The sequence below is a fragment of the Nestor notabilis genome, unplaced genomic scaffold, assembly GCF_000696875.1.
Source record: "Nestor notabilis isolate BGI_N333 unplaced genomic scaffold, ASM69687v1 scaffold2531, whole genome shotgun sequence".
Taxonomy (NCBI): Eukaryota; Metazoa; Chordata; class Aves; order Psittaciformes; family Psittacidae; genus Nestor; species Nestor notabilis.
Window position 1 is genome coordinate 92734 of NW_009915910.1, and position 15760 is coordinate 108493.

Sequence of the window (15760 nt, forward strand, 5' to 3'; positions counted from 1 at the left end):
CTTCTAGAAATTTTTAAATTGTGAGATTCAGTAACATGAACAAAATGTAATGCTCAAACACATGGAAAGAAATAAAAGAGAATATTTAAAAGTGCTAATTGAATAGCCAAGTCTTCTCTGTCTTGGCTTCTTATGTGTTGCTCCCTGTCATCCAATAATGGAATCTTCTTACCTAGTTAGTGCACTCTTGACCTTCAGAGCTTGATAGTTTCTTTAGACCTTCTCCCTATTTCCAAGGGATAGATCTTCCAAGAACAGAAAAGCTATTTTACCAATTTGAAAAAAACAATTTATGTGACTTTTTATAATGTTTTCAAGCCACATAATAAATAAATATTCCAAATAGAGCCTTAATGGGGGAACAATGTAATGTAAAGAAATGTCAATATGTTGTTTAAAATACCACGTGATTTTAAATTGCATGCACAGGTAAGAATGGTGATAGGCTCTTAAAGAGCTTAAAAGCAGCAAGAGTCATTTACATTCAGTGAATGTGAATCCAGAATTTGTTTTGCATAAACCTTAAACAACATTATTTGCTTTCTACAGTCAGGTTCTTGAATGGTCTAATAAATTATACTTACAGGTTCATTATAAGGGCTTAATTTTGTGTTTGTTTTCCTTATAAGTCCATGAATTAGCTGGGTAGCTAAGGATCATTTGTTCTGTTCCAGAATTTTTAACTCTAAGAATGTTCTCTAATTTGACAGTTACTTATATATCTTTCTTTTCAGGTTTACATTTTCTGTAGAAAAATGGATTATAGAGTTCTTTAAATGATGTTCCTCTTATGCTTTGTCTTTAAGCATTTCTGTCCCCTCTCTTGAAAAGAAAAAGGAAACAGATTTTACAAAATTTAAAGAGAATGAGAAAATGTAGCCATCTTTGAGATTCTGCTATGTCTGAGAAACACGAGACTGTTGTAAATCAGCTCACAGTGTGAAAATGGAAATAAGAAAATTAATGTTTCCTCAGTGCTTTCTACAGGATCCTCTTTCAGCAGATCAGGGATCAAATGCATTTATAAAACAGTAGAAGAGAAATCTTCCATTGTCATAGTGTGTTCCTGGGGAGCACTCATCTTTACATACTCATTTGCTGCCCACCTGGAAATTAAAATAAAAAAAATAAAAAAAAATTCAAGTAATTTTGCCTTAGGCCCAATTAAAGGTGAGGGAAGACAATGTTCCCCAGTCTCTGGCTGCCTGGCATATCAAGATCCAGCAGCAGCAAAAGTAACAAGTTTCAGAAGAGAGCCCAAACTAATGAAGGCTGTTGGTAATGAGGAAACATTTTGGCACAGGAATATGGGGATTGAAGGCTAATGTAAATAAGTTAGCAGTTCACTAGGTTAAAACATCCTTTATTCTATAATGGGAAGGATCACAAGACTCGTTTTAATTAAAGACTTCAGAAAGTTTACAACTTTCACTTTAAATCATGCTCAGATGTGTTGAGTAGGTGGCTCTTGATGTGGTGTTTGAACTCTAATTTGGCATTTGCCTCTGGTACTACAACATGATCTGTTCACCGTGAGAATTGTTGTAGTGTTGTCTGCCAGTGAGTTGGTTGTCTAGTTTCATTGGCAAATACATGGAGCTTTATTGCTTATTTACTTTGGGGGGAATTGTTCTCAAATACACAGTAGGGATAGTAATGTTAAAAGCAGTTTGACAAAAGGAAGAAATAAATCTCTAGTCATAGAGTGAGGCCAACCGATGCCTTCTAAATATTGTAGCTAGTGGCTGAGAAAGAAGTAAAATTATTACAGCTATAAAATAAACACAAAATACAATGTCTGCTTTTCTGTCTTTTTCTTGGGATGAAAATAATGACTTAAAACCAATGTCATGTACATTGGATTTTGGTTGGTTGTTTATTTTTTTGTTAACATTAGACTATTATTTCTATTTTTATTGCATTACAGAAACTCAACTTACTGTATGAAAGTGTCCATTTCTCTGACGGTTGGTGAAAATGACACTGGACTCTGCTACAATTCAAAGATGAAATATTCTGAAAAAGCTGAACTTAGTAAAAGCAAGGAAATCTCATGCCCTGAAATTGAGGATTTTTTATTTCCATTTAGAGAGCCTGAAATTCTGTGGTATAAGGTAAGGAATGAAAAAGATTTTACTATTCAACAAGATATTATGCAATATTGTTCTGTTTTTCATGATCTAAATATGATATGAAGCTTGGATTGTTTTAATATTTGTCGAGAACAGACAACAGAATCATGGATAGAAAAGAAGAAACTAAGTGGAGAAAATTAAAATGCTTCCTTTGCTTAACTTTAGAGCTTATATTTTCTTAATATCTATTTGCAACTGTCACAAAGAATTGGCATCTTTCTGCTTAACTAGAGGGCTAAAACAGAAGTGTGTTATCAGCCTGGGCTGGTTTGATATGCTAAGGTGAAGTCATGTGAGCTGCTTATACAGCAATTCCTTTTGCTATACAGGCTAAAGAGTAGGCTTCTAAAAACTCATGCATAAAATCTATTTGGAAAAATATGAATAGGAATAGCTATGCATGCTATTATCTGAATGGATGGCTTAATTTTGCAACATGATCTTTGCATGTTACCTTTTACTTGCAAATATAATCTAATTGTTTTTATCAGTAACCTTATTTTAATATTGTGTACTGATTCCCTGATCATTACTTAAGGGACAAGTTCTTGAAAAGAGTGCTGCCTCTGGGCATCACAGCAGGGCTTTTACGAACAGCACCTTGTGTTCTGGATTTCTTACCATCGCAGGAGATGATACTCAATACTTCAGTACTATGATGCACAATTTAAAGTCCCCAAACAGTCCAGTAAATCTGAAATTTAGAGTCTGTGTATTTTGTCTACACAGATGTCTGTGTATATAGGAAGTCAGAGTTTAAGTATGAGCTGATATGCATTCAGATTATTTTTTAAAGGCTGATAATTTATATGATAGCATAATTGCTTTTAAGTGTGGTACACAAAACTGTGCTATCTAGCAAGCAAAAACTAGAAGGGTTCTGTCCGAATTAACTGACTACATGTCTAGGATAAGAGGTATGTAACTAGTTATTTGCTTATACTCATCTTGGATTTTGCTTTTGTAATACAATATACATACCTGAAGTTTTAATAAATTTAAAACTATGACTGGCTTCTTAGATAAGAGCTCAGAAGTGTGGGTTTTTGAGAGTCATTGAAAGTATTTGTTTGAATGAACTCAAGCAACCTCTTCTATTTTAATATTTTTAAAAGTCCTTTCTGTATAAACAATAATTATGCTAAGATAATAAAATAAAATATTTTGTGATAGTCAATCAAAAGATAATTTTATTATGAAAAGCACCAATCTGTTTTTCTAATAGCTCATAAATATTTGTAATCTTTCTTTTTTCAATACAAAAAAATTAAAAACCCTAGAAACACTAAAAATATTCAAAGTAATTTTAAGTAGTTTCTAGGTTAATTAGGTGAAAATAAGTTAATAATTTTAGGGAACTAAGAAACATGCATGCAAAAATGCATACCATCTACTATAGTATAAAAATAAATAAAATAATATTTTGGTAGTAATAACTGAAATGTTAAGCATTTTTTGTATATGCAAAACTTACATTTTGCTTAGAGTACAGAAAGATTTGATTTTCAGATTTTTTAGAAAGAGCTATATAGCATCCTAATTTCCCCTCATTCTCATCTTCTTCTGTTTCTTTATATTTTTTTTAATTAGAATTTTTTTAAGAACAGATTAGAAAAAGTCTCTCCTGTAACCTGTAGCTACTGCTAATATAGTAGTCATGGAACACAGACATAACTGTAATGGAAAATAAGTAAATGAAATAGGAGTCTCTCAGCAAAGTAATGTCTAATGAAAACCACCAAAGGAAGCAGCTCCTCTTCTTTTTCTTGTCAGAGGGCATATATTAACTGATAAAATTCCATAGTCTTTTTTTTGTTTTTAATCAACACTTAGCTGAACTGACTTTCTAAGTATTCACTGAATGCAAAGTTCATAACTAGTCTGGGCTCTTGCCTAGCTGCCTTACCTTTGGGAAGCATTGTCAGCAGTGTTCCAATTGTAGTGTAAAAACAGTCACTGAAGCGTTATATTATCTTCAAACAGGAATGCAAGTCAAAGACGTGGAGATCAAGTATTGTGTTTAAAAAGGATACTCTTGTCATTCGGGAAGTTAGAGAGGATGATATTGGAAATTACACTTGTGAGTTAAAATACGGATTCTTTGTTGTCAGAAGAACTACGGAATTAACAGTTACAGGTAATTACAGGCTCTTGCTATCTCTTATATTTAGAAAAATACATTGAATATTGTGATTCGAGTCATTATACTTATGGAAACCACTTCTGCACAAAACTTTGCTGTATGCCTAGATGTCATGGTTTAAACCAGGACACTAGATACGAATGGTTGATACATTAAAGCTGTCCTGAATACTTCACAGCTGCGTAGTATTTTGCACAAGTCTGAGTTTTCGCCTATTCCAAAAGCTTGTGAGTAGATCTTTGTTTTGACTGGAAAATGTCAAAGAACAGGTAACTTCAGCAAGCACTACCTCTAATGGAAATTAAGATCACTAAATCTATTGTACTTTTTCATGTGGCAAAGAATAGTTGTAGTTATAACTCAATAGCAGTAGATCTAATTGTGTTTGGATATGAGAATAGCTGTAGCTACAACCAAACGGCTGTAGCTCTAGCCCAGTGAGACCACTGCAACTGGGTGGCAGATATGTAAGGGGTAGTGTTTGTGCAGTGCATGACTGAAAGATGGTAGCATTCTTCCTCCAAAATTCTCTCCTAGCATTCTACAGTTCAGGAACTTTCTGATCTCAATCGTCATGTGATGTGGCCACCCATTGACTTATTTTCCATTAGCCTGATTATTTTATTAATCCCTTTATTCTTGGCTTCAAAAATATTTTGAAGTATCAAGTTCCACAGAGTAATTATGTAATATAAATAAACTCTAAAATTTATCAAGCAGCATGTAATATAATCTGCATTTAAAACTACCATATCAATGTGTAAAAATCCATCATAGATGAAAACAAAATGTATACTGTAATAGTAATGTCCGCAGTGGCAGAACAGTATGAAGAACGGTCCATCAAATTTTCAGTTCTTTACCAGACCTCTAACTTCTGTTTTACAGACATGTAAAGCATATAGCCAAACATATACCTAAGGTAGAAAATAGCCTCTAAAATTATAGTATGACATTGGAAGGCAGGAGTACATCATGATCTATGTAATGCAGTGTAGTTCCACAGTATATTGCATACAAGAAGACAAGAAAGGATTTTCCTGGCAAACTGGAGGTGAACTACATCCCTATGTTTGACAAAGATGCTTGTTTATACAAGTTCTTGCACCTTCAAAATACCTAATAAACCAAGAAACAACTCTTAGAGAAGGAGTTTTGCAGGCTTTTCTTGCTCCTTTTTAGTATCTAATATATAAATTTATTGCATAGTGACAAATATTAACAGCACTTATATTGTGCATTAGGCTGAATTGCACCAGTTTCTTTTTATGGTGAAAACTTTGCTTTCTATTTTGATGTATCCTATTTGCCTTCCACATTAACAGAAATTATAGTGAATTATGGTTTGTAATTTTCTTCTAGTAGAGTAGTCTGGAAATCATATTGTTTATGTTGTTTTGAAAGAATTCAAGTAATAAATCATATTTATTTATGCTCAACATCCAGGATCTCTTAATATTTATTTTTTCTTTAATGGAATTGATTTATTTGGTCAGTACAGACATACAATTACTGTCTAGTGATTAACCTCACAGTAAACATCCATATACTCTGATTAACTCTTACATGAAGAAAGCAGAAATGGAGTTTTCAAGAATTTGATTTACACCAGAAGGGGTTGTCAATTATCTTTTGCAATACATGATGCATGGATTCAAAGAGTACATATTCTCTCAGTCCTCAGGTGACCTCTTCTGTCCCTACAGTTGGTGCTCCACTGCACAGCAATATTTCAAACAGACTTAGGGTGAAAAGAGAAAGAAAAAAGCATTGGAGCCAGATGAGTGTTACTATTTGTAGTAATAGTTTAAAAAATGTAATTCATTGCTTGTAGTATAGGTAGGAGTTCAGTATTTAATTTTTAACTAGGCAGAGATAGAAACAGACTTGGCTGATTTTGATGTGCTAAAAATGAATGAATGCATACGGAGGGAATTATTCAGTTTCCACCTCTGCAAACCCCAGCAGATGTAAGGACAACCTCATATTAGTAAACTGCTTGGGTAGTATGTAGGTCTTCATATCATCTTTATAAGATTATGTAACTAAACAAAACAGATCCATGCAGGACATTTGACACTATCCCGCACAGCATCCTTATCTCTAAACTGGAGAGGCATGGATTAGGCGGATGGACCACTAAACGGAAAAGGAATTGGCTGGATAGTGGCAAAGAGTTGTGGTCAAGGGATCAATGTCCAAGCCGAGATCAATGATGAATAGTGTTCCTCGGGGGTTGCTATTGGGACCAGAGCTATTTAATTTCTTTGTTGATAACATTGACAGTGGGGTTGAGTGCACATTCAGTAAGTCTGATGATAACACAATGCTGTGTAGTGTGGTTGACACACTGGAGGGAAGGGATGCCATCCAGAGGGAATTCGACAGGCTTGAGAGGTGGGCCAGTGTCAACAAGGCGAAGTGCAAGTTCCTGCACCTGGATCAGGGCAATCCCAGGCACAACTACAGGCTGGGGGGAGACTGGATTGAAAGCAGCCTGGAGAAGGACTTCAAGGCCAGGTTGGACGAAGCTTTGAGCAACCTGGTCTAGTGGAGGGTGTCCCTGTCTGTGGCAGGGGGGTTGAAACAAGGTGATCTTTAAGGTCCCTTCCAACCCAAATAATTTTATGATTCTGTGATTCCAAGATGTGCTTTAGCAGCACCAGCAGCAGGGACCTCTGAAGAGGCCACCCTGACTCCCCAGAAATACAGCTGCAGTTGTTCCTGCCCTGCTGTTGGTCTGTCAAACTGTGGATGTAATTCTCTATGCACATTATTTTCAATGTTAATGTTGTGTATATTTTGATAACCTCAGTGCTTTATAACTTACATGCCTATATGCCTCATACTGAAATATGGAATGTCTCATTCTGATTTAGAATTAAAATTAAAAAGTATTAAGAAAGTAAGGAAATTCAGATTTTTAAAAAGGCCAAACTCGCTTTATAGTTGGCATCCATCTCATCTAAGTATAGCTGTTGAAAATACCTAAGCCATGGAAAATAGTTATTTTTCCTGCTTTTAAAAAATGAGAAAACAAATTGCCCTTTATTAGCTTAAATTATAAGCACTGAATGCCACCTTAGGGACACCTTTAAGGTAACAACCATATTTAGTGCTCACATTTTTGGGTTTATCAAAAACGTCTTGTTAATGGCAGCAACATTGCACAAATAATCATAAATAACACACAAAATGTTCAAATGTTATGTGCTTGTATCTTACCAAGAATAAGTATATACTTTACTTCTTTTCCAGAGTATGATTTCTTCTTATAATATGGATGTATCTTTTCAGGGGTTTGTTAGGATAATTTTTGTTTGTTTGTTTTGATTTTAATGGAAAAAAAATTTTGGAAAATTTCTATCTTACACTGAAAATATATGATCATCTAAGTCACTTGAATCAATTTTCTTATTGTTCTGAGATCTGGTGTAGAAATTATCTGCTTTGCAAAATGTAAAGTATGCACTGATTATTCTGGCTTGTAAGTAATGTACATTTTCACGTAAACAACATCATTGATTGATCTTGGTTTGTGGTTATTTAATTACATGTTCTAAAACATTCTACAATGTACAAAAACATTTGTAGACATTTATAGTTTCATGTTGGTCAGATTAGCAATTTTTTTTCTTTTATATGTGGAATTTTAATTAAGGCAAACCTGCCTGACATAATTAAGTGCACATTCAGACTTGGGAAAGAATCATATTTTAGCAGTTTAGTATTAATTAACTCATAGCGCACAACATATTTTCCAGCAGTGATTTCTTTTAATTGAATATTAGGTTTAATAATATTCCTTTTGCTACTTACAGTTTTGCAGGCACAAACTCTTCCTACTTTTAGAGAATTTCATTCAGGTCAAATGAAGTCCAGCTTGGGTCTAAGTGAGAGTGTGTGTGTCCCCATTGCAATATCAAATAGCTCTCCATGATGAACATCATAAAGCAAACAGAACCCATCAGACTTACAGTTAGAGCATGACTTATTCAATTCCTCCATGACTTTTTTAGTTTTAAATATTAAAATATTTTTTTCCATTCTATTAAAAATAAGAAGATCTTACAACTCACAGATGGAGTCATAGCTAATCAGTAGGTTCTTACCCCTAGAGCCATTCCACAGGTACTCTGTATTTTCCTTATTCATTGAAAAGTCCCGTTAAAGTCCCCTTGAAAACAGCTCCTGCTCGAATAAGCACGATCTTAGATTTGGAGATTTGAGCATATTTACAATCAAGCTATAGCAATATTAAATTTAATGTAAATTGATACAAGTCTTTTTATTATTTAAATTTAGCCTGCTTGGTTTAAAATATTCCTGCAATAATCTTGAAAGTGACAGTTCCATCTGTTATCCATAATGGTTTTTTTTGTCTTTAGGTTTTTTTAGGCAAATAAAGGAATATAGTTTGTCTGTTTTGCAGTTATACAGCACTTGACCGTTACTGTTACTTAAAGGTTGGGGTTCGTTGAATAAGCTTTGTCACTTTTGATTTCTGATAGAATTAGTCTCCATTAGCATAGTGGAAAATCTTAGGTAACTATACATATTTATGTATTTTTAGTGCTAAAAAGTGCACTGTGAAAATAAATAGTATGAAGAAGTAATTATAATTAAATTATGGTAACAGATTTAAACTTAAATAGGGGAAGTTCAGGTTAGATATAAGGAAGAAGTTCCTTACTGTGAGGGTGGTGAGGCACTGGAACAGGTTGCCCAAAGAAGTGGTAAATGCTCCATGACTGGAAGTGAAATAATTTAAAGGGAAAATGTACAAGTCCAGGAGGACTCTGGTAACTGTGGAGAAAATTGCCATAGGATTTGAGATCATATTTTTATGATAGACTGAAAAGGCCAGGTTGGATGGGGCTTTGAGCTAACTGATCCTGTGTGAGGTGTTGCTGCTTATGGCAGGGGGTTGGAACTAGATGACCTTAAGGTCCTTTCCAACTCTAATCATTCTATTATTCTATGAAATTATACACCTAGCCTCACAGCTCACTATGTTTGGGTCTTACATACACAGCCAATCACGATATTTTGTGGGGAAAAAAAAAAAAGAGGGGGAGGAGAAGAGTGAAGGGAGGAATTTTGAAGGGTTTAGCCTGCTTTAAGTGGTCTATGTTCTAACTCTGTAAGACAAAATATTTACCCTTTTTTTTCTCCCCAAAATGTTGACTTTAATTTTTTCCAGTCTTTTGCTCTTTCTTACTCAGTACATTGGAATGCAGAAAGGTGCTCCAATAAGCATGTACCTCTTTATTTTTAGCAGGTGCTAAGTGAGAAAAGTGTTAAAGAACAAAGAGAGTTGTTTTCGAACCATTTAGAGCTTGAGAACAATCTCTGCTTGGTTTCTGCAGTTAATGACAGGGATGAACCATTTTAAATGCACCCAACCCCTCCTTGCTTCAGCTGATCCTAATAATTATCAAAGCTGATGCTCATTCCTTTTGTTTGTCATGCATTTAATTCAACTACAGAACATATTCAGATCAAAATTCTGTTTACCATTTACCAAAGAATAATAAAATATAAAGCAAACAATAGAGTCATATTGAAAACAGCATGTTCAAAATACCAACCTAGCATTTTTATAATACATAAAACCCCGTAGGTTTTATTCATGGCTGAAGAGTGTGTTAGATGTTTTTTCGGATTAGAAATGAGTGATCTTTTATGATTCAATCATTTTTGTATGGCTGAAAATGGGGGTCTAAATTAATCTCCTGTGTGCATTTGAGTAATGAAAATCAAAATGTTATGTAGAGATTTGATTAAAACATTCTCTATAAATGTTCATTTAACATATTCATTGTAAATGGGTTTAGTGCATTATTCAAAACTAGCTTTATATGAAGACAGCAATGAGCATGTATTTTACTGCAAAGTGCAAATAATGTCATGTACTGTATGTTATAAATTGAAATTATGAGTTAGAAAACCAACTTCAGCAACTTTTAGCAAAAGAATGGATGCAAAAATTAAAGGGAGACAGTCTCCCAGCTCTTATTTTGAACCTCACTGCTGGTGACCTTCTGACATTTCTACCTTTGTGACAGGTTAAATTGGGGTGCTCACAAAGGCCAACTTTAATAATTGGAGATTATTCCCATCTGCGGTCACTGGAGAGCGAGTAGCTCCTCTAGACTGTAGTTTGGACAAGTATACAGAGTTGCATTTATAAAATAGTCACTATGGACTTTAGAAGGAGTAGAGTTTCCTCATGCGTTTGCATGCTCGTCATTCTGGATGAAGTCTTAATGTGTGTGTAACATACCTTCTATAACATTATCTCCTTAGTTGCTATCTTTTTCTATTATTTATCATAAAATCCTCCAGGACATGGCCACTATTGCTGATTTTTCTTATTTTACTAAGGCTTTTTTATAAAAGTACAGCTTATTTTTCACTTACCTTGCTATAACCTAGATCTTTCCTCTCTACCTGATGGTGTACCTTCAGAAGAGAAATGATCAGTCTCTTTTTGTGTAGATAATGTAAAAATAGAACATTAGTTATAAACCTGTAAAATATATCAGAAATTTTGGGGTTTAGTGTGTTAAATTTCAGTATTTTCAAACTTATTTTAATTATTCTTTTTCACTGTGCTTCATACCTGTTGATGCATTTGCTTACCTCATGACTCATGATAGTTACTTGGGCAGATGCTGTAAAACAATGTAATTAATAGTACAGTCATAACTTCTGTTGGAGTGCTGTATTCCCTGTTGACCATATGGTGTGGTAAAGGTCAAGGAGATGTTTTTTAACATGTGGTAAGCAGAAGAAGTCTTATTTCCTGATGAAAACAAATAATTCCACTTAAATTAGCTATTATATGACAAGTGCAGTGTGTTGGTGTGTGCTCTGCTGCTAAAATTATGACATTTTTGCTTATTTCTATCCATAGTGTTGTTATTAGAAACCTGATGACTTTTAAGCTTTTATTAGACTTTTTTACTGCAAATTTCTTTCCAGTTCTGACTTTATGTGTAAGGTTAAAAACGAAGATTAAAAAAAACCCCAAGCTCTAAACAAATTTGGTTTTTACATCAGTTGAGAAAAATTAGGGAGATGCCATGTCCTAGTGTGATGGAAGTTTATTTGTGAGTCATTTTCCCTCTCTTCATGAGTCATATGAGAATATTAAAATATAAACATTTTGAGTGGATGTTGTTACCATGGTGCTTCTTCCAATTGTTTCAGTTTAGTGTGGTGAAGTTGTTATGATAAGCTGCATTCTACAGAGAGAAACTGTAGACAAAAATGTTTATCACAAAACTGTGTTAGTAACTACTAAAAACATAAAAGACTTAAACCCCCCTAGTTCAATAAGATGTTACAAATTTAAATAAATCTGTTCTTAAGACACCCAAGATGCTTGTTAAGCAACCTTTTAAAATGTAGGTAAATCACACTCAAAATTAATGTTTCACATTACTGCTGTGGAATCAGAAGACTTCATTTTACTTTTACCTTCCCCTAGAGTATGTTAGATCCAACAATATTGTCCAAACTGAGCATTTATCATTTCCCTCACTTTTCTTTGAACGCTTTAGATAATTTATGTGTACAGTAGAGCCTTCTAGGATGGTATTTTAATAAATTAAATTATAAGATGCACAAGTACAATAGCATATGGATATTGTGGTGCCTCCGTCCTTAAAACCAATCTGTACACTATTACACTAACTGAGTATTTATCTTTAAAATGGAGGGCAATTTTCCATTGCTTTCAATGTCTTAATTGGCTTAGTCAAATTCTTAACTCAGAGCTACTGAGTGAAATGATATTGGTAGTTCAGCATGAAATTCCAGATAATACATGTATCTGAAATCATTGCAATTGTTACTAAAGGCAGAAAAACTGTTTAAAGAAAAACACCTCATTTTTACTGCAGCATTACCTGCTTAGGTACAGCATTAAGAGCATAGTAACCTCAAAATCATGTACAAAGTATCTGAGATGTATTCCAATATATCAAAAGTAAACTTATCTTGAAGAATACTCATATCTTGAGATGACCTCAGAAAATGTTCTCTCCACTACCCCCCCCAAAAAAGCAATCAATCTTTTGTTCATGTTGTTGTCTCACAGTATTAATTAGCTACCTAAAATATCATAGTATATAAATAATAGAAAAACAGTGCACATAAAATTTAAGAAAGAAGTTTCATTTGAAATTTTTTTACAAGCGTAAATCAAGAGTGGAATCTTGATTTCTGTGAGATCAGTGGCAGTTTGACCACTGATTTGGAAGAGGAGCCAATATTTCATATTTTGACTTGTTAAGAAAGACAAGAATTCAAGGTCATTTAAAAAATGAAATCAGATTTTAAGAAAAATCCTACTCTGCCAATCATCTTGATGTTTTATTGGTTATTCTCTCATGCAATTTCTTTCAATTATTTAATCACTTCTAAAAAAGAAATTTAGAATACATTCATCATGGTTTAGTAGCAGGAGAAAAGACATGATAGCTGCATAATGACCATCTAAAACAGAATGAGTAGTAGATGAAATCTCTTTTACCATAATAATTGTGGAAAACCTGCCCATCTATTTCTACATCACTCTAAAATACGGGTTTTAATTTTGGATCTGGCTGAAACTATAGTTTTTCCTAATTTACTCACTTGGTGAATAGTCTGATCCTATTCTTACTGGAATCAGTATGGTTAAAAAACCTTCTGGCTTACTGGGAAAAGTCCAGAGCTTAAATAAAGCAGTCAAGAGAACAAATTTTCAATTCTAGGGTATGTTATCTGGGAAGTTTAGAGATATGTGAAAATGAATAGGAATGAATAAATCTAAACTATATCATAATTTAACTTCTGATGTTTTACTTATCTATGTGAGAGCTTAATATAGGAAAACAATTTCACCAACTTATTTTTTTTTCTGTGGGAAGTTGATAAGACAAGATAATTGTTTGAATATGAGAAAGAAATTGGAACTAGCAATGACATTTTTCATTTCTTTAAGGTATTTCCTTTTACTTTGGAGTATTATATCCACATCCAGAACTGCATTAATTTAAACATATGAGATACAACTTCATAGAAACAAGACTGAGGAGTGATATAAATCAGTGGATTTTCTCCATATTCTTTTAACAAAGTGGAGAGGGAGGAACTAGAGAAAAAAGATGCCTGTGAGTTCTGTTTCTAAATCATTCTGTCTCTCCTCACTGCATCCCTCCCATGTTAAATAAGATGATGATATTTCCCCAGACACAAAATATGACAAGAAACATTCCCAGTGCTTAATATGCCCTTTATGGAGTCACCAGTCCCACAGCATAATTCTACTCAAGTCGTGGGAGGTTTATTTATGGTGAGTATATGATCTGTTGTCTGTTGGTTTGTTGGTTTTTTTTTTTTTCTCTATAGGTAAGATTCCTTCTCACCTAATTTTAATACTTACACCATTTGCATATGAGCTTTTTACTCTTCACAGCAATTCTATGGCATGAATTGCCTCCTTTCAATGCCAATGTGTGAAACGTCAGACAAGTTGTGTTATACAAAGTCCCACTTCCTTCTCTTGACTATCAAAGGAGCTTTAAGTGACAAAAGCAAATGTACATTAATATATATTAATCTAGATTAATATCTAGATTAATCTAAATTATATGAATTTAGATCATCTAAATTGTATGAATCCTACTTTAAGATTCCACAGTTGTATTTATAATGTTTGGAAAATGTAAGCTTGCTCTTCGTAATATTATTGTTATAAAACTTGTTATAAAACAAGTTAAAAAAATTAATGTCAGCTTTTTGAAGCAGACAAGAACAAATCTGTAGTAGAAATATTATTTGTTTTTCAGACTGAGATATACAGCTGAAAAAAAATAAGCAGGCTTTTGGGTGTACAAGGCTGTCTTCAGATCTCAGGGGCTTAATATACCAGCTGGTCTAATAAAATATATTGCTTCTACCTTGTTTTGTCTAAGCTGTAATGTCTACAACAACAGTACTATTATTTTTTTTCCTGGTATTTAAGTTTTCTTAGCTAGGAATCACAGCATGCATTTCTTTAAGCTAGCTGCATTGTGCAAAATAAGTATAGGGGTTTTTATTAAAATATTACTGTTTTGATTCATTTTGGCAGCTGGAATAAACTGTGTAACACAGAGTGTACCCTTTTCTATTCTGCACTGTCTTTGAAAGTGATTATGGTTACAAGACAACTGAAAGCTTTCCTTTTATATTTCACTATTCTGAATAAAATTGAAACTAAACATAAAGAAAATTGAGTCCCCTCTGGAAAAAAATGTTTTGATTTGAGAGCTGCAGTAAAGAGAATAAATGTTTTATTAGTAAGTAGGTGGGTTATGATGTTTCAGTGTGGAGATGGTAACTTTATTTCAAACTACTGCTTCTGTTCACTGCTTACACGTATCTTCTAATGGGGCATTTTTCATGTCATTATCAACTGGCATTAATGACCATGTGGGTAAAGAACCTGAGGAGAGATGCAATTATTATTATTTTGTTGTCACATAGCTCTTCCAGGAAACCTTCTCCCACCCATCATAGCACAAGAGGTGTTACTTGATATGAACACTTCCTGCTTCCTCTGCAGCTTTGTGCCTGGTGCTACAGCCCAAGACCCAGCTGCCTTATAGCATCCCATGTTGAACTTGTCCTAACATACTACCCCTCCTCAATCTGACACAGTTTGTGATTTCAGTGACCAAAACAGTCCTCTCTCACTTTTCCAAGCCTGCCTTTTGAAAACACAGACCAGCAATGCACTATGGGTCTTGTTCCTTCCAGTATCTAAAGGGAGCCTACAAGAAATCTGGAGAGGGACTTCTTACAAGGGTGTTTAGTAACAGGACAAGGGGGAATGGCTTTAAACTGACAGAGGAAAAATTTAGGTTAGACATTAGCAGAATATTCTTCACTATGAGGGTTCTGAGGCGCTGGCAGACCTTGACCAGAGAAGCTATAGCTGCCCCATCCCTGGAAATGTTCAAGGCTAGGTTGGATGAGGCTTTGAGCAATCTGGTCTAGTGGAAGGTGTTGCTACCCATGGCAGGGGGGTTGAAACAAGATGATCTTTAAGGTCCCTTCCAACCTAAACCATTCTATGATTCCATGATTCCAAAATGTGCTTCAGCAGCATCAGCAGCTGGGATCTCTGAAGGAACCACCCCACCTGCCTACAAATACTGCTGCAGTTGTTCCTGCCCTCCTGCAAACCACTCATCCATGCATCCTCCCCTGTGCAAAACTCAGACAGGCGCAGTGGACAAGCCAATCTTGGTAGGATGGCAGCATAAAAATAACATGTAGGAACCACAGCCTCTGGCTGAGCACTCACCCCTCCATGCAGTGGCAGAATGTTGCTGAAATCCTGCTGTGATATTTTCAGATGTTTATTCCTTCAAAACAATTCCATTAGTTTTTCAGAATTTTTTGAGCTAGCATTCAGAATTCAAAAAGTCATTCATGAATAACT

At 34.3% G+C, this 15760-nt stretch overlaps 1 protein-coding gene across 1 annotated transcript in view; it reads left to right on the forward strand.

The window, feature by feature from the left end:
- LOC104413372 (interleukin-1 receptor accessory protein-like 1) overlaps nucleotides 1-4272 on the forward strand; it is a gene marked incomplete at both ends in the record, with an annotated part of 51372 nt that extends 47100 nt beyond the window's left edge. The window contains 2 exons of the mRNA XM_010024345.1: nucleotides 1928-2114; nucleotides 4119-4272. Coding sequence (XP_010022647.1) covers nucleotides 1928-2114; nucleotides 4119-4272 — 341 coding nt within the window. The remainder of the gene's footprint in view (nucleotides 1-1927; nucleotides 2115-4118) is intronic.
- Nucleotides 4273-15760: the final 11488 nt, after the last annotated feature.